Source organism: Rissa tridactyla, chromosome 8, assembly GCF_028500815.1.
Source record: "Rissa tridactyla isolate bRisTri1 chromosome 8, bRisTri1.patW.cur.20221130, whole genome shotgun sequence".
Lineage (NCBI taxonomy): Eukaryota > Metazoa > Chordata > Aves > Charadriiformes > Laridae > Rissa > Rissa tridactyla.
Window position 1 is genome coordinate 51239420 of NC_071473.1, and position 26205 is coordinate 51265624.

The following is a 26205-nucleotide window of genomic DNA, read 5'->3' on the forward strand; positions in this document are numbered from 1 at the left end:
TACTTCTGTGGCACTTGATGAATTTTCTACATTGGATTGTGTAGAAAAGGCATGATAAGAACATGAGAAAAACTGGAGGGCCTCGACCACAACGTCACTCATGAACAGGAAAAAACCCCAACTTGTACCATTTTTCATGCAACTTACTTTGAAAGACAATCTTTGTACTTGCCATTACAAACAAAAGCCAGAATGACCACAAGGCCGACCACAGTACGTCCCAATACAGTTAAAATAAACATAGCTTTCCCATGAAAATATACATGCTAGTGAAAGCTGAAGGAAAAAATAGGCAGGTCAGATCATTCAGTATATGCCACAAGCAAAATTTTTTACTTCCACTTGTTAAATGAACTGTTTCTAAGACAAGCTATCAGAGCTTCTTTGTATCTGTGCCTCCACTTACTTTTCAAGGGAAGGCAGCAGCAAAATGACAAGATTCCAAAGACTTACTACCTTTCTCTTTGCCTGTTGCCTGCAGCTCCAACTGGAACCACTGTCCTGTACTGTTACACGGAGCTGTGTGTCTTCAGCTAAAAGATTTTCAAGCTGAATGCTACACAATAAATTTGTTTACCACGTATTTTGTTATCTATCACTAAAAAGTGCTGTCAGCCAGCAGTGTTTTTATCGAATTAAGATATAGAAGACAATCATATCAAATAGAAAGTTATTCTTCAAACTTGTATTTTCACATCTGTTTTGCTTGTCTCCAACAATACGAAAGACTGCATTAAGGATATTATACAGGTGACTAAGTTACACATCAGACTTCCTATCAACTGCTGTCCCACCAAATGTTGGTTATGATTTCCCAATTAATCCAGTATTGTCAGAATTGCATTTTAAATTGAAATATTTTAGTAAGCTGTAACAAAAGGTTTAGGAACATCATTTTTAGAAGGAGATAGACATGAACAAATAGAAGACTGCTTGAAAAATGTTTATGCTTAAAATATAACGACTACTGCACATATTCTTTTCAACTTCTATGCTCTAGTCAATGTATTATAATTGAGCTCTACTGAATTACTTTTCTAGTGGATAAATACTGTACACGCTGTAGTGTGAAGAGACACCATGTAATGTATACTAATTAAGCCATTATATCTGTAGAGAAGATCGTATCTGAAATATCAAATTAGCAGAAATTAAACAACTCAAAGGATTAATGAAATGTTACGGAGCCATTCACTTCCAGGTCAACAGGTTCAATTTCATCTGAGTTTAATAGTTATAATAAATTTATATGCTGGAGATAACAATCCTCTGCATCCATTCATAAATCAGGGTAAGAGCCCCCGGCTCGTAACAAGAACGGCAGCCTTTAACCAGCACAGCCAGAAGAAGGTAGCCAGGAATATTATGCTGGGCCTATGTTTGGCATGTAGCCTTCGGCTCCATGAGATCAAACAGGACATTAACTGGATGCCTGCAATATGTGTAGGCAGCAATGAGGGACACCAGAGACACTCAGTCAGTTCTCTTTACAGATCTGCCAACAATTGCCAACCCCAGCAATAAAGTTATCACAGGCAGAACATTCAACTCCATCTTTTATTTGACTTACTTAAGAGTCCATTCTGCTTATCCTGATTCCTCTCAGCAGCCCTTGCTGCTTCTAGCAGAGACACCTGCAGCACAAGAAAAAGATGGGGCTGGGGCACAGGGAAGGAAGAATTGTAGCCAACTTTTATACACAGTTTACAGCTAATGTGACAGTAAATACACAACAAACCCTGATTTTGTGGTAGAACCACAAATTTGAGATTAAAATTTTTTTGAGATTAAATAACCACGATGTTAACATATTTAGGCATAGCCTCCTTAGTGATGATGGGCAGTTAGATAAACCAAAACCAGTAACCAGTTTATGCATAAAAGAAAGCAGTTAAGAAATAACTACATCAAGAACAAATAACTGTACTTAATTAAGTATGCATAAGGAGGTACATCTAACCTCTGCAGATACACATGAAATGGTGAAAAACTGTATAAATATAACAATCACCCAAAGCCTATCACTTCAATTTGCTATGAGGACTCTGGTTTTAGACGCACAGACATTATGCAGTGTGCCGTAGTAAGCTAAGCAATGATTCAGAATGCCAAAGTTCTAACCCCAGATTTTTTCACTGATCTGCAAAGCTTTGTAAAAAATCACTATCTTACTGAGTTTCAGTATCTCCAATAAAACTGTTAGAAAGTTCACCTACGCAGGTATTACGGAAAAGCTTCACAAGTATTTATGAGGTGCTTCAAGTGATCTAGAAATGCAAATTATTAATATCAGTCCTCACTCTGGGGGACTAAACCACACTCTGCAATAGGGATTGGAAAACTGAAGAAGCCACAGTGCTGACAGGAACGTCTTATCCTGCTATCTCTACTACCAACCACACTTCGTTATCATCCTGCTCCCCCTTCAAAAGCTCACAAGATCTGGAAAAACAACAAGAATTTTCAGCGGAAAGAATTTTGGAAATAGCTTACAACACACTATTATACTGGAAATAGTTTTTCAACTGGGGTATTGAGATACAAACACGACACACACAAAAAAAAAAGCTGTGGCAGTCTACATAATGTATGAAAAAAGCATCAAGCTTGCAGGATTGTTCTCTTTTAAGGACTACAAACAGAATTCAAGAACAAAGAACACTCTAACAGCTGTTTGCTCTGCTTTCCTGGCACTTCTGTATTTCAAGTTAAAAAAAAAAAAAAAAAAAGACTAAACACGACAAACCAAAAGTTATAAGGAGCTGTTTTTATTACAGGGCTGCCTTGAATGCACATCCCCTGCTTATCAAATCTCTCAACACTCCCACTACAGTAAAAGCATTAAGAGATTTAGTGAAATTTGTACTATATGTTTAGTCTTTCAACAGGAAGCTGTGAAGTACAGCATGCAGTATTGGTGGTAGAAACGCCAATACTGATGCATTTTTACTGATCTATCTTACCTCCTTTCACTTTAGCCACTATTCTCCCTCTTGCATGACACGCATTTTTCAAGTACTGAATTCCTTCAACAACCTTTCTAGATCTATTTTTCCTGTGACATACTAAGTTACACAACTGCAATGAAAAGTTTCTCCAGTGAAAGGTTCTGCAATGAAAAGCCTGCAACCACAGTATTTTCCTAAGGGCTATATTCTGGAATTATAATTATTAATATAATAGCAATATATTATATATAATATATTAATATATAAAATATAATAATGTATTATTATATATACACACAACTTTAAATTATATGGTCTTTAATTCTAAAAGTGCAATTTTTACTATGACTTGCCAAACCTTCGGAAAGCAATATTTTTGTCATTTTTCTGTTCAAGAAAGAAAGAAGAAAATACTTTAACAATATAACCAGATGTAATGCATAGTATTCAGTAACAACTTAAGGAAAAAGTGCCCTCCAAGACGCAGATGAGCACAAGCCATTTTCTGTGTTGGACAGTCAAGAGAAGCAGAACCAAGAAACCCCTCCCAAAGCACTTGAGAGAAACACTAGGGGTAATTCAATAAGTAAAGTAAAACCTGTAATCTTCAACGTCCCATTCTGGACTTTGAAACTATAGGTTTTTTAGTGTAGAGGCCTAACTCTTGTGTCCGTGTGTGTACTTTATATACACACACACACGTGTGTGTATGCATATGTAAAGTTTTTAAGGAGAGAGATATGTTTTATTAGACCAGTATAGTTGGAAAAAGTACGTAAGCCCTTTGTCGGTCTAGTATAAGCTATTACCTCTCCCTTGAAACCTTTTCTCTCACATCACCACGATCACAGTTAGACCATTTACATACAAATTAAAAAAAAAAAAATAATCTCCCTTGGTGAACTTAAAAGTTGCATCTCCAGCATTCCACTGCAATACTTAAGCCACTTAAAACAGACAGTAGAAATATAAAAACTTGCGTAGTTTCATACCTCATCTTGAATGCTATAAAAACTTTTCTGTGTTCTCCTTAGTCCTAAAAGACACAAGCATCAAGTTGCATGTCAACCAGGATCCCTGGATAACAAAACAAGCTTTGACACTGGAGCCAGAGAGAGGCAGCAGTGTTGGAGTCTTGGTGTTGCAGTATAAACTATAAGGTCCACAGGGAAATCTAAATGGTGTATTTTTCTGTTTGCCTTCAGGTGACAATGTCCAAATGCTTCAACACATCACTGAACGTCTGTTACAAAACCTCCTGTCACTAAGAATAAAAATGGATGGATGAAAAATAGTCAGGATGGACCTTCTGCCTCTTGCCAGAAGTATTGAGCAGAGATTTAAAACCAGCTTGTAAGCAATAAGCAGCCAATCTAGACCTATATAATCAGGCCTAGAATCATCAACATTACAGATACATCACCTTACCTCTGAATAGAGATAAGTTAGGTAGTTGCTGACATTTCTCAAAGGATACCAGTTCGTCGACTGAAGTCAGTAAAGGAATTACTTGTTTTGCAATCTTTTTTCCAACTATATTCACTGACAGCACTGAACAGGTTATTTTTTCCTTTTTAAAAGCTTGCATTCTGCTTTCATTGAAGAAATATGATAAAGTCTGCCCCTCTCCATATATAAAGACGAATGTTTCAAAACACAATACACTGTAAAATATTTTGATTGTCCCCTTCATGTAAAGCCCTATCATACATAAAACAGATTTTTGTTTTAATATGAATAACAAAAAAACTAATAGCAAGTACACCTTAACAGATAAAGGAACAGGATTTCCCTTTTATTTTTTTTTTTTCATCCACTTCTGACGCTTTCTGTGTCTTCCTCCAAGATTGACATTTCAGTATTTTCATCAACTGCAAAGCAAGGATAACTCAAACAGTTGCAAAGGAAGATTAACATGCTGGCTATACTGACTATTCCACCATGAAAGGCAGAGCTTTACCTATATTGTGCCTACAAGTCCTCACGGTATAAAATGTGTGGCTTCAGGGGGATTGGGGAGAGAGGGGATGCTCAGCATTAGACGCCAGTTTCCTGAAGTTACCTTTTAGGGTAAGGTACAGCTGAGAAAGCTGCGGAGTCAAGGAATCTTGTTGTATTTGTCTACTATGTAATATATTTCCACATCAGCAATCACTTCTATCAAAACAGGTATATCCAAATCGAATGTCATTGCAGTAAAACCAGACACTGATAAGGCACCCTGATCATTTAAAAAAGACAACAGCCATCCTTGCAAAGCTACAAACTGTGGTTCTTACACAGTTGTTTTTTTCCAGAAGAAAGACCTCCTTGAAAATTATTTAACTCCTTTTTTTAAACTGAACTTTGTGCAACCCTTTCAGGTTGCTTTGAAGAGAAATGTTGAATCAATCCATATTCTAAAATGCCTTAGAAAGAAGAAAAATCCCAGCAGTAAATCCACCTAATTAAGTGGGGGTGTATCTAGCCCACAGGCTATTACCACATCTCAGCTTAATATTTTTAAACATTCTATATGTGGAACAGGTGCTAAGCTCTCCTCATTATTTCTCAAATGAAGCTGAACAGATCTAACCCAAATTACAGCAAGATAAACCAGACAAATTAAGTGATGAAAATTGTACTTTTTCCTCTGCTTTAGGGATGCTTCTGGCTCATCTGTCCTCTGATCAAGGTGAGCCTGATAAAGCTGAAAATTACACTGTGTGACTGGATTGTATGAGATTATCTTTCCCCTGAGAAGTGATTTCTTTTAGTAACTCTTGATGAATAAGAAACTTTCTGCTCCAACACGCTGCTCTTCTTGTGTGGACATGGTTCCTTATCACTTTGAGTGAGAGATCACATAAAAGAAACATAAAATACGAGTGGATACATCTTCTTTATGGTTCAAAGACAAATTTGCATTACAAGACAGACCTTCAGGGACCACAAGTTTCATAAAAAGTGAAAATTATCATCGTTAGTTTGTAGGTTTGACTGCAAAAGTTACTGGCATATCTTCAACTTTTTGAGTGTGAGGAAAATCCAGTTTTGGTTTTGAGAGATCTCGCTTTGTAGAATTTGGGTTTTCTTGATCTTTAGACGATTCCAGAAGATGTTGCATGTTAAGTTTGAAAATGAGGCGAGGATCTGGTCCAGAAAGAGATGGACAATTGCAGCTCTCTCTTATTTTAAGAGCCTGTGAATACATAGGAAAACAAATCAAGCTCATTTAAATAAGAAAAACAAAAGAGGTTTCAGTCAGCGATTTGGCTTTCCAGTAAGGTCTGCATTTGCACATAAAGCTTAGTGAATATAATACTGAGTCTGAGTTGTTAACAAACAACTTTTCAACAGAAACCAAGAATTCCTGAGAAGAAATGTAGCAATATGGTAAAACAATGGGAAAAAAATGAACAATGAAGAACGAAAATCTTTTTTTCACAGACAGCCTCTCAAAGAATGGATACTCTAAAAGGTACAGCATAAATAGATAGGAAGTTCAACTATTTTATGTGATACTTGTCCACGTCAGTACCTTTTACCTTTTAATTTACATTCACATGTAAATTAAAATGACTGTATCAAGAAATAGAGAGCTGTGAATAATTTACTTCATCAGATACGTTCTGTTATTGAAGTAACTATAAATAGATGTCCGACTGAAAAAAAGAGGGAAAGATCTCCGATAACATATAACGGCCGTTTAACTGGTCAGCACAGAGATCCAGATGGTTGATTGGTATAGTTAAGCTCCAGTTACACAAGTCGTCTCATCTCCAAGAAGCATTTGAATACAGAGCTTCCAACTATTCTGAGAAAAAAATGTCTCTAGAATGTAAACGTTTATCTGGATAAAAAGATTAGCGCTAAGAGACCAAACAAGTTACTCCTGCTCGCTAAGTGCCATTGTTTCCATTCTATGGATTACAAAGTAGAGGCACAAAGGAGCCAAAAAATTTCCCAGAGAATCAAAATCCATTAGCACAAGCACACTCCCCCCAGATCATCCTGTCTCATGGGCAATCTGAGAAAGGTATGACAATGGATGAATCTAATGTCTCAAGGCACCACGGAGAAATTGATACAAAACTGTAGAGAGTCAGCTGTTTTAAAGGATGCTTAAGTTGGTGTTCATTTCAACAAAGCTTAACATACCTTAATTAGTCCATACAAACAGGCAGCTAGTTTTAGAGTTACCAATGGATATCACACAACTAAGTCCGGTGCAGTACTTTGCAAGCGGTTGCAGACAGACCTACTAGTATCCATGGATACTCCTACAAGACCCCTTTAAACTAATCAAGAAAAGTAAGATCTATGTATCATATAGCAAAATATTATATGTAGAATTTTAGAGGGTTCTACATCTCCACTGAGAACTATTTTCTCAAGATTTGTAAAATTGAATACCAAGAAAATACCCAGTCAAAAACTAGCCTGAAATTTAGCATTAATCAATGGTCACCGTGGTATGGTCTCTTTAAGGCAATATTATCTGTGTCTTGGCCTCAATTAACAGCATAAAACAATGGGCAGATTAACACTGAGCTTTATTTTTAATCCTTTCATGGGAAAATAAGTTCAAATGTATATTTCATTCCACTTCACTTCATAACCATGGATTCTTGAAAAGTAATAGTCGGACCTGTCCTGAGCTGTAGCCAGGTGCCTCCTGACCAGCACCAGCGACTGTTAGCGGAAAGCGTGGGTTGATCGTTAGTTCTAGACGAATTAAAGAGGACAAAGAAAGTAAAGTTTTCATAGCAGTCCTAGCACTGCACTTAAAAAACAAAGCAGAAATTTTTAACCTGCTTTATACACGCTAGATTTAGCTGAAATAACAAATCAAATATTCCAGTATACCTATGCATAAGTATTTGTCCATCTTTTTGAAACAATTTGGTATTCTTCCACAGGAGACAGTGGAAACGTCTTGCTACAGCAGATTTTAAAATAGAAGAGCAGAGCTTCTTAACTCATTTCTTTGTATAAAGAGCTACCAAAACATACTTCTCCCTAACTTTACCACAAGGTTGCTGTAAATGGCTAGAAACAAATAGAATTTAACAACTGTTTTTTTAAAAAGAAGCACTCCAGGAATGTAGCAAGAGTTTCTCCAGCTGTTTCTTGCTGAAATGTAACATTCAAATTACTGGATACACAAGTCTGGATTAGGCATGCAAATATTCCTCTTGTCTAACTTTTAAAAAATACGAATAAAGCTTTCAGGATTTGTTTTTCTACAGCATGATCGCTGATGTAGTCACCAAATGTAACTGTACCACTGAACACTCTTCTGCTTCAGTGACCAATTAATTTCTGAACTGACATTTATGACAAACCAAGAGTTTTCTCCTCTCTTCCAGAACACAAGCTGCTGCAAGACTGCATTAATGTCAAGCAGCATTATTCAAGGCAAATGGAAATAAAAAGATTTAGGCTGTATCCTGGAAAGGGCAATGTAATCCTCTTTTAAACTAATTTAGCAATTTTATATCTCTGGTTTTTGTGGCTATATAGTGCCTGGCCTATTTCCATGGTTTCACTTATCTAAAATACTAAAATCACAACAGCAAAGGTAAAAAACAGTATTTCAGAGTTAACATTTTTACCCTGTAGATGTCTTTGCATTCTTGCTCGATGTAAAGCCATGCAAGGTGGTACAAGGTATCTACTCAACACCATCAACTCACATGCCGTTAAAAAGACTACGGTTATGAGAGTGGAAAGCTATGTTGACATGTCATCTCACTGTTAAAGACAGCTATGACTGCAGACTCCAGTGAAAGTAACCTTTGTATGTATGCTTGTGAATGCCATGCAACATTCAATCCTAGCTAGAAAGTGTTCTTTCCCTGGCTCAGTTAACTGCTGCTATTTTGTTTTGTACCAGTAGCTCTGTAACATCATTAAGATGCCAGTAACAGGCTGTGGAGCTTATAGTGTAATTTTTCCTGAAAGATAAAACAGCCCAACACGGTCAGCTATACTGTACTTCCGTAATCAGTAGCAACTTCAAATCTGGTAATTTAATATTGCTCAAGTAAATTGGGTTTTGACAGTTTGGGTAAGAGGACAAGTAAAAGCATTCTAAATGAAGCACATACGTACTGATATTATAATAAGAACATGTTTCATTGACTGTTTATAGCGAAGATTGTTCTCAATAAAGAAGACAGACAGAACTGAGACAAGGTTAACTAGCTAGAGTGAGTACGTAGATTCACCTGGGAATGGAGAGTACCTTAATGCTGTTCATTTCAGGTTAACCTGAAGAGGAGTACTGCTGTTCAGAATAAAGACCACTTGCATGCTTCCTGGTTCAGGAGGTCTCAAGTAAAACATCAAAACTACTGCTTCTAAGTAACAAAGGTGAAGCTGTTTTTCTTATCAATACAATTGCAGTCACCTCCTGCAATGGGCTGGGATGGGGGAAGGCATAAGAATCAGGGAGCTCTGCCTCATCCTATTGCTTTCATATAGAGCCTACCAGCAGAGACAAATATAGAAAAAAAAGTAATTTTTAGCTCTCAGTCTTAATCCTTCACCGCTGTCACAGATACCAGGCTAACTGCTGCATCTCGACCTCTTACAGTCTCTTGGAGTGCATCCTACCTCTCAGGCTGACAGCTCGCTCAGCATAAAAGTCACATCATACTCTCGTCCACAAACCAGGCCAAGGGTTGTAGTCTCTTGTGTATTAACTGCGATTACCTCGGCAGGGCTGACTTACGCTTTGACCCTGCAATTCTGACAAAAACTAAGAAATAGCACAAACATGTAGGACCAAAAATGAAAAAAAAAAAAAAAAAAAAGAAATGCTGAGTTGCAAAATGAATTACAATCAGCAGGAATAGGGAAGACAACAGGTTCTACAATGGAAGTATTAGTTAAAAGATGATTAAAAGAATGGATAGATACATTACTTGATGGAGAAGAAAAGCAACCTTTATAATGCTAATACTTCAAATCTTTCACTGCTTCTGTTGGCACAGAAAAGAAAAATGGTGACAAAATATTTAACAACTTTATGGGGAGGACAGGAATACAGGTCAGTATTTTTTTATTCTTATTTTCCTGTAAGTTTCCACATTGATAGGGTTTAATTAATATATTCTAGTAAGAGAACTATCTGAAGCAAAGGGGAAACATACCAACCCATTTTTAAAAAGGAAGCAAAATAAATCTATCTTCAATATCCCAAAAGGCAGCACGCTAAGGAATAAGCAATAACTACCCAAACAATAATAAAAATAACAAACAGCCAATGTGGGTTTGACAAGAACAGATCTTTCCAAAGTAAATTCATTAACTTTTTTTATTTGACAAGTTAATTGACCTAGAAAACAAAAGAGAAGCAGTAGAGGTGACATATCCCAACTTAATATTACTCTTGAAATGATCTCAACACAGCATTTACACAAGAAAGTGTAGGAAACAGGAGTTACAGTGAATGAAAAATGGAATCTGAGCCAACAACATGATGCCAAAAAAGCAAATGTCACGTCAAGATGAATTTTGATGTTGCAGGCAAGGCTCAGTACATAACCTTCTGCTTTACTCAGTATAGCTGAGGCTTCAGCTGATGTACAGTGTCTTATTTGGACAGCATACTAGGAAAAAGGTAGACAAACTGTAGCAAGTCAGAGAACATTAAATAAAAGGTTCAGAGATGAACTGAAAGATCCTATAGCTTTTCTCTGGCACTACACTTCCACAATTTTTCTCTCCAGAACAATGGTAAGCATCCTTCCTGCTAGTACATAATTATTTTAAGATTTCTTTTTTTGAAAATAAAATGCACAGGCCTTTACCAAGCATTTCACTACCTTCCACATAGGAATTCTAAGATATTTCAGTTTCCTATTCAACAGTATATTCTGTTTCCCTAGTTTACAATCCAGGTCCCTCCCAGTCTGAGGGGGAAATCCTTTAAGAACATGGTAAATCTTTTAAATTTCCTTTATTTCCTTTCCAGGACAGCACCACTTGATAACTGCTTACAGCTCTCTTATTTACTAATTCGTCAGCTTGGCCATAGCTTCCAAATTGTTCAGAAAAGGAGATGCAAGATCTTTAAAAGACAGAGAGCAAATCAAATGAGTTTTAATTATGTGGAAAGAGAATCCTTGTGATATTCCTGCTTTAATTTACATTTCACGAGACTGTTAAGTCACCTCATTGAGACATGCCACTTCATTACCTGAAGAAAAACTCTCACTTTACAAGATTGCATCTTATTGTGAACTTGTTTTGAAGTCGATAGAGAAACATCTGTGTGGCCTGAGAAGTCCAAAAACTTGACCCTATCACCCCCAGCTACAGTAGCTGGTCTAGTAATAGATACTATATTGTCCTGAAAACCATGTCAGCTTCAAAATCATCACCATATGAAAGACAAAAATACTTGTACCAGAATCTTTAATACAAACATGACTATTTCATTCATATTTTCAGAGGAAGGGCAATTTCAGCTGAAGTAATATTCAAAGTCAAGAATAAAGGTAAAACCCAACAGAGGTTGTTTTTTTAGGATTTAAACCCTTGTTTCTTGCTCATGATGGATCTGATACTAAGTCTAAGAAGCATAGTTTCTTTACAGAGAGATACTAGAGAAACAAAAACGCTCTTTTCGAAATCTGGCTTCTCCCCTTGTCCTCTAAATATTTAATGGCCATTAATACATGGTAAACATATTGTTCTAAAAAGCTTTAAGTATGTGAACAATGAAACATAAAGGTCCCACCGACCCCTGGGAATCCCTTTAAATACCTGAGATTCAGTTTTAAGAAGGCAGCTCTCAGATGAAAGGGAGTCAATGCTTCAGACAAGAAGCCTCCAACACCTCTAAATACCTTCTTTCATTTTTATTCCACTTTTGTAGTATTAACCTCACTTATCTGGTGAGCTTCTGTTAAGAACAGGAAGCCTTTAGCCTCTGCTTTCTCATCCTGCTCCAAAGAATGTTTAAGGTAAAATGCAAATGAAAACATCTCCTCAATTATCTTTTGGAAGAATCTTTCCTAGCCTCCACCGCTCTTGAAAGTGAGAGTGGCTATAAAGATCAAGGTTGCTCCACCTGCTAAACTACAAGTGACATGACAGAAATAACATGACTGCCAGTTCTACACAGTTGCTCAGTTATTTAACTTATTTGCTCAGTCCTGGGATAAACAGAACGTAAGGAGTAACTTATTTCATTACCACTTTATAAGACAGTCAGTAACTATGAAAGTAAAGGATCCTGAACCCTTTGCGTTCAATCTAACTAAATTGCGGCTTCACAACAAGTACCATTTTCCTTTCAGCTGTTCTAATGTGTTAGAAAATCAATCAAAATGGTCTCACAACCTGCTTTTGCAAATTACAGAATTTGTGTATATTAATTTAAAATATTCAGCCTAGCCAGTCCTCCTACCCCTAATGTTGATTTTGATTTATGCCATTATTTAGAATATTTATTGCATGCATTCTCATCTAAGGATTCATGAATATTTTTTTTTCTCCACTGAAATCAGCAAACACCTCAATATTGTAATGCTCCCTCTGCCAATAAATCTTCAACTGTCCTTACAGTCTGGAATTAAGAAATACTTAAAGTGACTGAGAGTTTAAAAGAAAAAAGAAAAAAAGAGAAGAAATTACCAGTTCATTATAAAAAAGGGAGTTCCCAAACACAGTTTAGCTTGCTCAAAAACAGTGCTGTTGTGGAGTGCTTTAACACTGTATTTTAAAAAGAAAAACTATTTTTCTGTAGTTAAAACCCCCACTATTTAAAGAAACAGTAAACAAACTAAGATTACTAAACTTGGAACAGTTCTCTCTTCTTAAGCTACCAGCAAGTAGCACACCAAATTAAGCGAATCCCCAAGTCACTATCCACTTGGCGTTCCTCTGAGAGGAAATCTGAAAGAAAGTACAGAGAAAAGACTGCAGATTGATGAGCAATTGTGTGAATTAGTTCAAGTTTCTTGGAGTGGAATAAAATTTGCTCCCTAATGTGATGAAACAGAGATGTGAAGAAAAAAGCGGGCTACAAAGTCTGCAGAGACCTATCATAACTAGGGCTATTAAGAAATCTTCTACTGGGGATCTGACATTCTTTCGAGGCACAGTTATTTGAGGTGTATTCAATCCCTCATCAATGAGAGAGACAGGATAAGATGGAGCATTCTCTATTTGACAGCCTAGGGCTAGCTACAAAAGCAAGAAAAGTCAAGACAGTTTAGGGATCCAACTTGAAAACTGGCTTGCAAAACAGCAAAAAGAGAAAAGAATGAACAGGAGCTGTGACACCATCGCATCTATACTAGGAAGGCCATTCAAGAGCAAAAATACTACACTTTGATCAGAAATCCGACAGAGAAGAAAAAAAAACCACTAGAATATAATTACATTTTATCTGTACTATCTTAATTTTTCCTCATTTAATAAAACCTTGAGAGCTTTGTAACAAAATTTCTGTAAAGATAAAGATAAGCACAATGCTAAAAGAGCAGATTGTGAATCAATACCAAAGTAGCTCGTGAATCAATATCAAACTAATTCTGGCAACCTTCCTAAGAGAAAAAGACACACTTCTTCAACTCTGCTCACCTCTGGGATAAGCCGATCTAAGTGCTCAGCTCTGTTTTCATGAGAAGGGTGCGTGGAGAGCCACTCTGGTAACTTGGGCTGCCCTTGAATGGCTTCTGCTAATTCCATTTGTTGCCAAAATACACTGCTTGCTCGTACATCCACGCAAGCCTGAAAACAGAAAGGAAATGTATACACCACTATATTTTTGAAGTAATACAATACACATTCTAATGGATATTGAATTACAAAAGACCATAGAAAGTCATGGAACACTAACTTCAAGAGCGGCATTTGTGTATCACCAACAGACTCCTTTATATTTGCATTTAAGTAGAGGGGAAAAAAATATTTCTTACATAAATTTTCACTTGTTTAAGAGAAAGAGAGACGAGTACTCAGAAGATAAGAAAATTACTTCCCCCCACCCCCCCGAAATATAGAAGTGGTGCTTTATCCTTTGAATTTATTTCTTAAAATTATTCCTATAAAAAGATTATCTGCACAAGCAGAGAAATGCTGAGATACCATTTTCCTTGTTTCTTTCTGGGGTGGCCCTACATCTTAGGTATTACAAAGCAGTGAGCACCTACACAGTTATTACACTTTTTTCATGGATTGTATTATTCCCTTAGATGACTTTAAATTGCAAATGTAGTTTCAATCCCAGAATCAAAGGTAATTTTAAAAATTCTTCCTTGAAGAAATATTAATAATTATTAAGAAAAGAAACTTTTCCTTATGAAATATTAACACTAGATGGTGCTGCTCTCATAGTTATCTAATGCTTATCTAGCTCTACTGCACTTAGCTAAAAATGGGAGAGTTCTCTTAGTTTCTTTAATTTAGAACTAAAATCCACAAGGACAAAAAAAGAAGTGACTGAAAAAACAAATCATGAAAAAAGTGCTGAGCAGTTTCTGACCAAATTTTTGTCTTACTCTAGCAAAGATGCATTATTTTTATGGCTGTATTTAGACCAAATCTTTAAATACTAGAACAATATTGATATGCTTTGTAACTAGTAGCAACCACAGAAAATATAATCACAATATCCAAGAGTTCTTAAATTTTACTGTATTGTTATGAGGATAGATACTATAGATCAGAATATTTTAGGTGCATGACAATATAGTAAAGCATTCCTCAGAACTTCTCGCCATAGATGAAAACTGCGTGAAACAAAAATCTACAGGGCAATTTACATCTTTACATACAATTAAATATATCCTACTTACAGAAGCTCACTATTGGGCATTCTCCTCCTTATAAATACATAGCTTTTTCTTCTAATGGTAATAAACTACACAGAAAGTATACTGTGCAGCTAATAACGCACAACTTCATAAGCTTCAATTTTATTACATACAATTTAGCCAGAATGACTTTGTCTTTCTGTATAGACTGTTTTATTTCCCACTACTTCACTAATCTCCATATCTTCAAAACTTTGGGAACCCTCCCACACACGATTTAGCTCTGTATGAAGTGTGAATCTCCCTCTGATTATAACGGCAACTGAAAAACGTCTGGTCAATTGCTAAAAAACCAAACCAGTTGTAGTTACCTTTGCTGCAAACTGAAGTCCCACTTTATCAGCTTCAGCCTCCAACGTCCTGCTGTATGGTCTATCAAACATAAACTGCAAAGAAGAACATCAAAGCTCTATTTCTTGGTTTTGAATATGTAGAAAGCTAGAGCATTTTTCTAACCTTCTCATAAGAAAAGGTGTTTATCTATCATGTACACACTGAGTGTGATCAGTACTAATTTTCTTAATGTAATCTTTATTTCCATTATATGTAACTGATATAACATTGATCCTGTATTCACTGGAAATTAATTCACATTATACATATTTTCATAGCCCCTCTCATCATCCAGTCCCACAGCATTTTGCAGCAACTAAAGGGTCAATGACGACTGTAAACCAGAATTTTTTCACTTCACTCTTTTATTGGCATTAAGATTTTTGTTGTAGCAAGTGCATGTAAAAAAATCCAGTGGCTCCCTTAAACTTTTAGGATGACTGTCTTTAAACCTGACATGATCTATTTTGTATGGTAAACAGCCCACAGTACGGAATGTAGACATAAACATTTTCATGCAGAAATCACTCCTTTGCCATGATTATCCCCCATCACAAGTTGCAAATTGCCCTTGATAAATCAAACTAGAAAACATAAATCTGGCCAAATGCTCTCCCTTTTTTCTAAGGGCCAGTGGTAGTTTTCTGAAAAGGTTATTTAGTCATGTAAGTCAGGATCTTCTGGCATATATAATTCATGCAGATTTGGGCAGCCTTGCCCTAGTATATCAGGTTATAGTAAAGCAAATCAGGACTTGTTAAAACAGCCCTGCTCCTGCAGAGATAAGGAACACATCGCAACATCTGGTCTGGGCATCGATTGGGAAATATCAACTGAAGAATGGGGATGTGCAGCGCTAGTGAAGAGGAAGAGGTTTTATCAGCTCTCTATCTGGTTAAAGAAACACATCCTCCTTATAGTTTCCAGAAAAAAATAAAAGAAAAGAAAAAACAGACAGAAATGAAGAGCATCAAAAGAAGTGGTCCAATCCCTTGAGTGCATAAGGATATCTGTAACTTTTTGCTTCTTTCTAAAGTAGTACTGATGGTTTTTCTTTACTAGGGCAAAAATAAAAGCCAAACCAAAGCTGATTCTCTACAGGTCTTTTCAAGCCAAATACACTGGTTTATAAGTAAGCATAGATCAGGTCACATTCTAAGTTCTTAATGTCCTTACAGAACTTAAGCATTGCAATTTTAAATTTATTTTAATAATCTTCTGAAGATAAAGTCATTATCTGAAGTAGAATATATATTTCTATTGCCTTGAAAAGTGCTCTGGGTCTGCTGGAGTGCATATATTTACTGAACAGCAAAGATAGCCCTGGCTAGTCTGTCATATATTCCTGAAGCACCATTTCCCAGTTAGCCAGATAAACTGTTTAATTTTTAAACATTTCTCAGACAGGGAAATTAAACCAGTAACAGGCAACAGGACTACCAAAAGCACTCACTGGAACAGAGGCTTACACAAGCAGGTGGTTTTCTATTTCTTCACAGTTACAACCACTTGTGGTTTTCTTCTCTGAGAGGTTTACAATAATTGTAAATAAGAAGGGGTAGCATCCATCTCAAAAAAGATCTGCAAAAATTTAGGAATTCGGAAATTGAATGTGTGTGTCTTAATAGACAATCTAGAAAGAGAGATCTGGGACAGCAAGAAGATGGTAATAAAAAGACCAGCATGTAAATTCTTACCCTTAAATAGTTTTATTTGCATTTAGAGTTGAGCACTAGGGTATTACTATTTACCTGTATGTCTATCCCAATACTGCCCGCAAAAATACGGCTGTATTTTCAAAAACTAAACACAATACTAATGCAATCTCTAGTTCAGGACCTACCCATGCTGCAGAATGCGGGAAAAGGGATGGCATATGAAGAAACTATCACCCTATAAATGCTGTTACTTCCTTTACTTTTCCTCTATGTATCTGCTACTGGCCAGTCACAGACAAGATACGAGCCTAAAGAGACTCTAGATATAACTTATGACCGAGTAGGGTTCCAGATTTGTTATGTTCAATCATTGTCCAAATTTCATTAACGTATGAGACTTAGAAGTGTCCTCTGTAATTTTTGAGAATTCTATGTGTTTCTTCTTCAGATCTAAAAGTAAAACTATAAGATAATCTGAACCTAAGAAAACTCAGTCTCTCTTTCACCGTGTGCTTCTAGCCAATGAAGTCTCAGCAGTGGTCACATAAAAAGGGTTCTGAGCCACCTAAAATACAATACTATTCATCTCCTACTGAAAAATTAATTTAAAAAAAAAGTAATCTTTTGTGACTGTGCTGGAATGAAAAATTAAATCCTTCAAACTCTGATCTAAAGTCTTTCTCAAAAACTGGACACAATAAAGAAGATGGATTTGATTTTTCAAATCAATTACCAGAGCTGTCTGTGTATATTAAAGAAAAGGAAGTTCCAGGTAAGTTGACTATCCAAAATCACTAGTTTCCACATGAAATACAATCTGATGGTGTGAGGTGGACAAGAAAGGCAATATGAAGTACTGTAACTGTACACACTAGCGTGTGTGACATGAGTAAAACTCAGAAACACGTTTTGTGCTATTCCAAGAATAATTCCTAGGCTTCAGTTCCCTTATAAAATAACTGCTGCTGTAAAACCAAAGCCAACATGTGTCAGTTCAGAAATACATGACTCAAAAACAACCATGAATGAATCCCATAACAGAACTTCACAATTTCTCGAGGCAAGCAAACCTACTAGCTGCGGAGAAAAAAACAGAACTGGAGCTAGCATGCCAAAAGGCCTATGAAGAGTCACTGGAAACTACTTATGGTCAATAACAAAGGCCTACGAAAAGGGACTGGAAATTACTTATAGTCAATAATAAAAAATAAACAATAGTCAGTAGGGAAAAAAGTTAAGCCTCCGAGGACATAAAAGGAAAACAAATACTGAAAGAGAAGCGAGTACTGCAACGTGGCTTAAATAACCCTTTCATGGAGTGGGATGCTAACACTTTAACAAAATAAAATACAGTTATGGAAGAAGAGGAAAAGAAACATCCTGAGAAAACATGCAGAAAGGTTCATTTTCACGTAAGCACAATAGGCAAACGTTGAACAGAGGAAACAAACAGGCATTGCACTCCTTGGTAACTAACAGAAACAAAAATTTCTATTCAGCATCTTTGGTATATGGAATGAAAGCTTTGCCAGTATTAATCACTTACTTATTCTGCATTACATATGGATACGTTTAATGTTACTGGAGTTGAGTTTGATCAGTTTTAAACCAGAACATTGCTGTACAATTTTTCATATATGATAGATCTTTTCAGTACCACACTAGGACTATGAGCTTAACTCCGGATTCCTTTTGCAACCTAAAACACAACTTCAACGCACGATGCCAAAATAGCAGTTGCAGTTAGCCTAGAAGATGAGAAAGGATGCTGACAGGGAGTTAAATCTTTGCTGTCTAAATTATGAGCAGTATCAGGATTGATTCACACTTTGCTTTTTCCAAATTCAGCTCTTCAAAATGCTGGCTAGCACTCATCAATGTATTGGTTTTTAGCTACTCGTACAAATATCCAAGCTCTTTAGAGATAATTTATGTTCAGAATCCACATGTCTACCAATTAGCATAAGAACCACCCAAAACAGATTGGTTATGTTTAATTTTATGGTTTTGAGGAACCAGGGGAAATCTCAGGAAAAGCATCAAGAGAAGTCAAAGAAACCAAAGAGCTCTTTCACTTAAATTCAGATTCAAGTTTTATGATGTAAGCAAAATTTCTTTTAAAAAGCCCCACTTTTTAAAAAAGAAATGGATCAGTAACTGTCTGGAGGCAGAGAGTAAATTAGACTGCTGAAGAAAAACGGCACCACAAAGCCTCTGAATTTTACTTTATTGGAATATACGCTGCCTGAAAGTATTACTTAAGTAAGTTTTATTATAGCATGGTTTATACTTTTAAAGAATGTTTAGATTCTCGGTTTTCTTATCTTACCACTAACAACGTATTTAAAGAATTCCATATATTTTATTTCATTTAGAAACAATTTAACAACTACTCAAAATAAAAACATGGCATTTCAACACATACAATTTTAGAAGATGAGCTACATTTCCAAAATATAATCATCTAACTTAATTGGCAAGCAGGTTCAGAGCCTGTTCAGCTAAAGAGAGTCATTTAGGGAAATCTAAATTTCTTCAAGATGATAAATGAAAATATATACATCAACTAAAGCAGATGCAGATTTATAAAAACATATTTCATTCAAAAATATACTCAAATATTAATTTTTGCTTATAATATTTCTCCTCTCGCCTTTTTCCACAAACATATTATTTAGTGGTACTATCTCCCCAAGATTAAAAATGTTTTTCCATGAAACTCAGGAAGAATAACAACAAAACGTCAGTCTTACCTCCTGCAACTTGCTCTGAATCCACTGTCCAACAACTGCCAAACTATCACGGGGACAGATGGCCCAAATCATAGTGAGAAAGATGAGTGATAGAAAATCCAAGAAGTGAACCAGGCTGGCTTTCTCTGCCTGCAAACAGAAATTGTCCCATTTTCATTCTTTACTGTCAGATATTTCTTTAGAACATAATAGAATTCAGAAATACTGTAAAAATCACTATTTTTTTTTCTATGCAGCCATAGGAAATTATACGATTTTATTAACGAGTCTAGGAGTAACAAACTGAGTTGCTGAGTGCCTCTAGTTCCTTATGTCTGTGCTATAGGAGAAAAGGCATCTCCAGACCAAGTTCTAAATGATTGTTAATAGTAAGCCATAATCCATCCATACAATTATGAAAAAAGTACTGGCAGACTTTGTGCTGACACTGACTACTACAGGACTTTTGACAGTTGTTAAGTACTACAGGAGTAATAAGGATATACTGTACCAGAATACTCTCATTTCAAACTCAATTTTTCATTAATTAGAAAGAGTCACACTGAAACTTTGGTTGCTAGCGATCGGGAAAATCTTAATTAATTAGAATTCATTTAAGGATTTTAGACAGCTTTCTTTAAATACTTACTGCATGTTCCAACACAGCGTGAGCTATTTCATGTCCCAAAATGAAAGACAGCTGATGAATATCAGAAACTGCATTTAGCAACCCAGTGAAAACAAACACTTGTCCATTCTGTAAACAAAAAAAAGAGTCAAAATTAAGTAAATAAATAAAATACTGTTTCAATATTACTACTAATTTTTGCATTGGATTCAACTTACTGGAAGCACAAAAGCATTTACACCTGGTTCATCAACCACATGGATAACCCACTTGAGCGCTGAGACCTGTGGGATGTCCTTATTGCTTTCAGATAAATGACCAACAACTCTCTCCACAACCTGATAGCGCGCATCTGTCTCAGGTAACATTTTACTTTTGAATTCTTCCATCCACTAAAAAAAAAATAAATTAAAAAAATCATTGATTGCCATGCAGAACAAACACACAGTAAATGACTAACTGGTAAACCAATTTAGCAGCTACACATGCCCTAGTTAAATCTAAGTTTTAATACATTTTCCTTTCATATACCCAAAGCCGATATATTAGATTTAGGCTTTCAGACCCACAAGTTAAGGATTAATAAACTTAAAAGGAAGTAAACTGACCACAAATGAAAAATAAGATAGTATAAACTTGTTCTTACAGCCTCCTGTATCTGGCGTTTCCCTAATATACAGTTAAGCTCAGCATCACAATTTGACAAACCTTTCTATACCTTCCTTAATTCCCATTTGAATTTATAATTTTTCTCTGTCTGTACACTTCTACTGTAATTTGTAAGGTGGACAAATTTATACAAAAGATGTAATTTGAATATATCCTTGTACTTCTTTTGCTATGTTCTTATCTCGCATTCTCCATCTGCTGGAATAGTGACATTTGTATATGGCTGATTATCAACTTTTACTGACTTCGGAACAGAAAAATCACAGAACTCAAAGTTACAGGAAATTAATACAATGGACAGTTTAAAAGAAAGCAATTAAAGAAAAATCATAGAATCATTTAGGTTGGAAAAGACCCTTGGGATCGAGTCCAACCATCAACTCCACTCTACAAAGTTCTCCCTTACACCATATCACTTAACACCACATCTAAACAAGTCTTAAAACACATTCACCACCACCTCCCTGGGCAGCCTATTCCAGTGTCTGACCACTCTTTCTGGGAAGAATTTTTTCCTAACGTCCAGTCTAAAACCTACCCTGCTGCAGCTTGAACCCATTCCCTCCTGTTCTATCACTAATTACCTGTGAGAAGAGACCAGCACCAACCTCTCTACAGTGTCCTTTCAAGTAGTTGTAGAGAGTGATGAGGTCTCCCCTCAGCCTCCTCTTCCTCAAACTAAACAGTCCCAGCTCCTTCAAAATGAGCTGATCCAATGGAAAAAAAAAAAAAGTACAACTGAATGCAGGTGGAGAGCACTACCTTAGGAAGTGACAGCTTGGAGGAAAGGACCTTAATGAGACAGACCTGAGCATGTACCTATTATCTAGGCTTTTATTGCTTCTACCAGATTTTTATATTTCTTGTTACATTACAATAACGCAGTTAGAAATGTTTGCTACACACATTATATGTGTTCTTTAACCATCATGTGTCCCTGAATGGTTTGCTGATGGAAAGGGAACTCTTAAAAAGAATGGGGACAAGACGAGGGGGTAACTGATGGGGGTGCTCTGCACAGTTCTGAGCATGAAATTCAAAACGAATTAGGACACAACTAGCTTTGTTTGCCCATCTCATTAATTGGACTATCTCATCACTAAAAAAAAGCATTAACAATTTTAGAGTATTTTGAATTTTTTTTTAATCTTACCATATCATATTCTATCTGTGACAGTTCTCTGAAATGCTCTTTTCCAAACACCAACAGTCGAGCGCGTCCAGTGATGGGTGTCTCCTCCAAGTGAGTAAAATAAAACATGACAAATAAAACTCCTAAGCTACTAACACCCAGGAGTATCTTCCATTTATTTCTCCTTGCACTTTCTTTAAAAAGTTCCCGTTTATTAGGAGGAAGTGCCTTCCACCAATTTCTTATGCTCCTGTAAGATACAAACATTGTCAACTTAGGACACAGTTAAAAAGGAATTTGTTAGTGTCCACCCTTGCTGTATTCTATATTACAGCCTCACCTCAGGTAAGAGCTTATGGAAGGTTATACTGTAATTGGCTTCTACTCCATTCCATTTCTTCCCTCCCAAAGGAAAAAGAATGCCCCTTAGTGTTCATCTCCCTTAGTGTTCATGTCCCTTTACCACATGTAAATGAGAACGAGAAGAGCAAACCATACATCTAACACCTCTGATAACAGAAATAACTTATTGTTGAGCAAACTGTCAGTCTAGGCCCCAGTCCTACAAAATTTTGCACAGATACTAAAATGAAAATGCTACAAATACACCTACCACTCTCCACCAAAACCAACGAACTCATGCACACATCCTTGTGTAATGGGGTCTTACACTGAGAGGGAAAGTGAGATAGTATTTTACCTGCCAAGAATGATAGCAAATAATTTCTGAGCTGGCTTAACAATAATCCAGAAAAGAGGAACTGGTGCAGCCTGAAGTGATGGTGATGTGTGAAAAGACCTGATGATCTCAGCGTTCCAAGCAGAGAAACGATGTGGGAATTGCCCTAAAGAACTGATCTGGAGGGATGTGGTCTTCTGCCCCAACGGCTGAGAAGACTGGAAGCAAAACCTTCCCGAACTGTGGAGAACATTCTTGTATATCTCTGTATTGGAGATAGTCAAAAGACACCTCTGTCCTTTACCAATGAAGTTTCTATACGACTCAGGGCTTCCAGTCAAAAAACAGTTTCTAGTAGTTCCACTGAAATCCAGCCTTTGGCATCTCTGTCGTGTACAACTGACTTGAGTTCGGCAATATCCTGCGTAAGACCTATAGAGATTATTGCAGTTCCCGTGCTTTGTCAAAGAAGCCAAATGAAAGAAAATACAGTTCCTGCCTGGCAACTTTAGACCACAGATGATATTCATAACTTCTTTGGTTGGTTACCCTGAAACAAAGAAAAAAAAATAGCAGAGAGATATTAAGAAAACCACCCAAACACGAAACTCAGAAATGTTTCTTCATTTCAGCTGAACAGATACCATGTATTTGTTTGCCAACACTTGAATTGCACAAGAATTCTCATAACAACTACATACATGCAGTTACAACCGCATCCTGTTGCGGTTTTAAGGTACCGATCTGCTTTCAACTGTGAAAAAGTCAATTTCTTTTACTGCTGAGAATAAAACTGTGATTTTTTTTTTCTTTCACTTTTATTACCACCAGATCAGAATGACTGCAGGTGTCCCTTGTGGAAGACGTGTGCATCATCACCTTTCTGTGCTGGGCTCCTTGACACAGGTGCCATTCATACACACTGAGGAAAACCGGCATCTATTGAGCATTTTGCCGATACCTTGCTGTTGAACGCAGGGCGCAGATCTGCTACACCCGGCCTAGAAACAAAACGACTCCACGCAGCGAAACCGAGTGTCTCCCAGACAGTAGCCCCTGATTTACGGGGTATGGAAACACCTTCCCGCCGGGAGGGGCAGGCCCCAGCACCGGCATTTTCACCCGCTGGCTCTAACGGCGGACTCTGCTCCCCCGTCAGGGCGAGGAACCGCCGGTTCCCCCCGCCTTTCCTCCCTTTCTGGCAGCGGCCCGACACCCCGAGCCGCCCTCGGGGGTTGACCGCGACTGCCGCCACTCAAAATCCCGCCGCGAGCAACCCCCCGCCCTCGGTGCTGGCGACTATCGTGATATGGGCAGACGTGAGGAGACGAAGGAGGGGAAGAGAGGGAGACGCGTCACTCTGCGGCGCCCGCCCGGAGCGGGGCGGGGGGGGAGCGGGGGCCGGCGCGCGGGAGGGAAAGAAGAGCCCCGGCCGCCCTCACAGATGAACGTCCTTGGGGTCTGCTCCGGGAAAGACCTCCTCTATGGGGCTCCCCTACTCACCACGCCGGGAGGCGGCGGCGGAGGAGGAGGAGGAGTCAGACCGGGCCGCCGCGGAGCCGCCGCCGATGCCGGGCCAAGGCGGGACGGGCCGGGACGGGCCCGGCGCCGCGCGCGCCCCCCTTCCCTCAGGCGCCGGCTCCCGCCCCGCGGAGGCTCCGCCCGCGGCCTCGAGCCCCGGCGCGCGACATGCGGGAGGAGGCCGCGGCGCCCCCAGCCGCCATTTTGTGTTAGTCAGGGCGGCCGCGGCTCGGCCGTGGAGGGAAGCGAGCGGGGGTCTTCCTTCCTTCAGGAGGCGTCGTGCCGCGCTGGTGCTGTTCCTTCTCCTGTGTTGCCTTTCCTCACGGTTCTGCTGTGAGGTCTCGGCGCGGCGCTGCCTCACCTTGCGGCGGGGCTGGTCCTCATCCTGAAGTTCCCGGGCCTGGCTGTTAAAGAGGCCCCAAACTAGACTTTTAGGCCCCTTCAGCTTTCAGAGCTCGTGGGTGTTATGCCTTGGCGTTGCTTGCTGGTTTTGGAGATCTGAAGTCTCAAGGTGCTTCCCGGTCTCAGAGGGCTGGTGATGCTCCTGTGGAAGGGAGCAGTCAGCTGTACTGCGACAGTGGTAGGTGGAGAGGTGGTTTGGCTTTTCCCAAATGCAAGAAAATGGCAAGCTGCTAACCTAATATGTAACTTCTGGCCTACTCGTGTAGCTGATCAAAGTACATCTGAAATGATGTGATGCAAAAACCAGGTTATATGCTGCGTGAAAGGATGAGACTAGGATGTATGGTAATGACAAGGCACCCCAGGCTTCATACAAGCCCTGGGGCTTTGCATGTAAACAAAGGCCCTCTCATTGCAAAATGTGAAGAAACACAGATCTTTGCCGTCACCAGTCACATATTCTGTGTATGAGCACATTCAAATATGGTTCATTGTTTGCTGAGATACTCACTAGTCTATGCCTTTTTATTACAGAGGCTCTCTCCTGTGACAGTGTTAAGCATTGATGCCAAGGAAAATATATACTGACCAGATCTTGAAGTCCAGGCTAAGAAGTGACTTTATGTAGTGACGGGTAGAAAGTCTGTTTTCAGCAAACACGGTTCCGTTAAGGCTGCCCAGCCTCCATTATCATGGGAGGCATGAGGAGTAAAATCTTGAAGTCAATTAGCAGGGCATTGATTTTTGTGACTGTCAGCTCCAGTCACAAAAACAGCTGAGCTGTAGCAGCAGAAAAGCACTTTGTCTAACCTCAGGCGTGTGTTTCTCCCAGCTGTGGAGAAACGAAGAACTGAGGTGGAAGCTTTCATTAATGTCTCCTGATGCTTAATGTCCTGATCTCTTAGACTTAGTATTTACCTGCTTTTCTTGCTGCCTTTATGTAGAATTCTCTGTTCCTAAGCTAAGCGTGAAAGCTTTCTAGCATTTCTTCTGTGGAGCAAATGCCATTCTTCCACCTCACGGAGTCTCCGCTTTATTTCAAGTTTGCTGAAAATGTTTTTTCACTTTGCATATTTCTTTTTGCTGTTATTTGTTTCTCCCGTTGCATTATTTAACTCTGTTTGCGTAGAGGGTATAGGAGCTATTTCTGCATTCCTGACTTGCTTAAATTCCTGTTAAACTCAATGGATATTTTGAGTGTGCAAAGATGGGGCTAAAAGTTGCGTTCTACATTCTGCACTTCTAAAATCTCCCCAAGTGGCATCAGTTATAATTAAAACTTCAAAGCAGAGAGGCAACAAACACAGCACAGGTAATTATAGGATATCTCTATCAGATACCAACGCTAAATGTCTCTATATGAAAATCTGTCAAATAGTTGAGCAATCAGATAGTTACAAAGTGGTGCTTTTCTCTAAACAGACATACAGTAAGAAAAACAACATTCTAACTAGTCACTTACACCAGGGCTCCTCTTGAATTTTAATGAATATATATATACATAGAACTTTTTTTTTTTCTGAGGAAATAAGGAAGTTCTGTGCTTTAGAGAGACTCGCTTTGTAGCTGAGATTTTGCTTTCTGGCCTCATCTCTTCTTGAAAAAAAGACTGTAATTCACATTTCTGAAGAAGACCAGAAGGCAAGCTTTCATGCCTTAAGACTGCGTAAGACCCACTTAGAGGTCA

At 38.0% G+C, this 26205-nt stretch overlaps 1 protein-coding gene across 2 annotated transcripts; it reads right to left on the reverse strand.

The window, feature by feature from the left end:
• Positions 1-472: 472 nt before the first annotated feature.
• OMA1 (OMA1 zinc metallopeptidase) lies at positions 473-24266 on the reverse strand. Of its 2 annotated transcripts, none has more exons than XM_054211731.1 (9): positions 24099-24266; positions 22617-23145; positions 21938-22166; positions 20334-20507; positions 20137-20244; positions 19509-19637; positions 15076-15150; positions 13530-13679; positions 473-6129 (listed from the first exon to the last, which is right to left on the reverse strand). In XM_054211731.1, the coding sequence occupies exons 2-9, from the start codon at positions 23123-23125 to the stop codon at positions 5911-5913; spliced, it is 1593 nt and encodes a 530-aa protein (XP_054067706.1). In that variant the 5' UTR covers positions 23126-23145; positions 24099-24266; the 3' UTR covers positions 473-5910. The 2 variants fall into 2 exon arrangements, with proteins under 2 accessions (XP_054067706.1, XP_054067707.1); XM_054211732.1 differs by lacking the exon at positions 24099-24266 and adding an exon at positions 23557-23888.
• Between the last annotated feature and the right edge of the window lie 1939 nt (positions 24267-26205).